This window comes from Peromyscus eremicus, chromosome 1 (assembly GCF_949786415.1).
Source record: "Peromyscus eremicus chromosome 1, PerEre_H2_v1, whole genome shotgun sequence".
Lineage (NCBI taxonomy): Eukaryota > Metazoa > Chordata > Mammalia > Rodentia > Cricetidae > Peromyscus > Peromyscus eremicus.
The window spans coordinates 195,720,765-195,722,696 of record NC_081416.1 but is presented as its reverse complement, the minus strand read 5'-3'; the positions used below and the strand labels follow the sequence as shown (position 1 = coordinate 195,722,696).

At 45.1% G+C, this 1,932-nt stretch overlaps 1 protein-coding gene across 1 annotated transcript; it reads right to left on the bottom strand.

Annotated features, from left to right (window-relative positions):
* On the bottom strand, positions 1–939 carry LOC131902730 (vomeronasal type-1 receptor 1-like). Its single transcript, XM_059253723.1, has one exon. It carries the CDS (start codon positions 937–939, stop codon positions 1–3), a length of 939 nt encoding a protein of 312 aa, XP_059109706.1.
* Positions 940–1,932: the final 993 nt, after the last annotated feature.

The window sequence follows — 1,932 nt, the reverse complement described above, 5'->3', positions numbered from 1 at the left end:
TCAGCAGGGAAAATGATTCTTTGTACCAGATTTGTTATTACAGATGAGGATGAAGGGGCAAAATGTGGGAAAAAATGTGTCTAGGAATGTAAATATGTTGATTATCCACAGACTTGGATTGTCAAATGCCACATTATAGATAACTAATATGAAGGACATTGAATAGGAGAGGACAAAGTTACAGACAAGGGTCAAGATGGTTTTTGTGGCTCTGTCTTCAGGGGAGACTCTGAGAGAATGCTGGGCACTGTGAATATGTTGTAGCTGAATCTTGTGCCTGTAGAGGATGTGCATCATGAAGTCACTGGTCCAAACCATGAGACCCAAATACAGACCATCAATGAAACAATGCAATAACAGACGTAGTACAGTTACAAGGTTGCAAGCAACAAACGCCGAGCAGTACCCCAACTTGATTTTCTTGGTGAAGTTTTTGTTAGTATCAGGTCCAATCACATCTATAGCTGTTTTGCTGTTTAGGAGCAGATGCACAAGCCAGCTGAGTGAGCAGGACCGAGCCATGTACTTGGAAACTCTGTGTTTAAGCTTCATCCACCTGGAGTTGCTGGGGCTGATTGTGATTGCTTGGAAGCAACTCAAGAGGCAGGTGCAGTGCAGGGAAATGGCCCGGGCCACTCGATTACTGTAGAGAGTGAGTTTACATAAAAGGTCACCCAGGAGATATTGCAAGCCCAGCTGTACCATTATGTGAGGAATTACTCTTGAGATAATGACCAAGGAATTGGCTAGAATCAAATGCCTTAAAATCTGGTCTTTGGGCATCAGACTTTTTCCAGTGAATACAGACATGATATATGGAAGAAGAACTGACCAGTTGCCAAGAATCCAAACAGCTGTTAGAGAAAAAAAAAGAATCCCCATTGGCAAGTTCTCAGGAACCATGTTCTTTTCACCTGAGATAAACAAATTTAACAGCATCAATACAACCAGGAAGAAGACATGTAAATGTGTATTAATTATTTGTAGCTCAAATTACATCATTATTGATATCATGAAATTTGCAGGCAAATGGATAGAACTAGAAAATATCATCTTGAGTGAGCTAACCCAGACTCAGAAGGACAAACATGGTATGTACTCACTCATAAGTGGATACTAGATATAAGGCAAAGGACAACCAGACTACAACCCACAGCTCCAGAGAAGCTAGCTAACAAGGACCCTAAGAAGGACACATAGATAGCCGAGTGAAGGAGAAAGAGATGAGGTCTACATTAGCAAACTGGGAGTGTGTGTGTGTGGGGGGGTGATGGAAGGCAAAGAATGGGGATGAGAACATAAGGAAATGGGAGGGTCAAGCTGGAACAGGGACAGGGTGGGAGAGTAAGGAAAGAGATACCATAAAAATGAAGACATCATGGGAATAGGAAGAGGCAGGGTGCTGGGGAAGTTCTCAGGAATCCACAGGATGACCCCACCTTGGACTCTGGCAATGGTCGAAAGGATGCCTGGACTGATGTACTCTGGTGAACAGACTAGTGAATACCTTAACTGTCATCATAGAGCTTTTATCTAGTGACTTATGGAAGCAGATGCAGAGATCCACAGCTGAGCACCAGGCTGAGCTTCGGGAATCTAATTGATGAGAGAGAGGAGGGATTCTGTGGGCAGGGGAAGTGGAGATCATGATGGGAAAACATACAGAGATGGCCAGCCATGCCAGTAAAGCCCATGAACTGTGGACTAATAGCTGTAGAGCCCCAGTAGGACTAGACTAGTTCCTCTGAATATGGGAGACAGTTGTTTAGCTTGAACTGTTTGGGGGTGGGCGGCAGGTAGGAGGATCAGGATCTGTCCCTGGTGCATGGGCGGCTTTTTGGGGACCAGTGCCTAGGGTGTGACACCTTGCACAGCCTTGGTGCAGGGGGGAGGGGCTTGGACCTGCCTCAGCTGAGCATGCCAGGCTCTGCT

Excerpts from the sequence above, each read along its gene's own strand:
- LOC131902730 (XM_059253723.1), bottom strand. The coding sequence starts at position 939 with ATGCTGTTAAATTTGTTTATCTCAGGTGAAAAGAACATGGTTCCTGAG.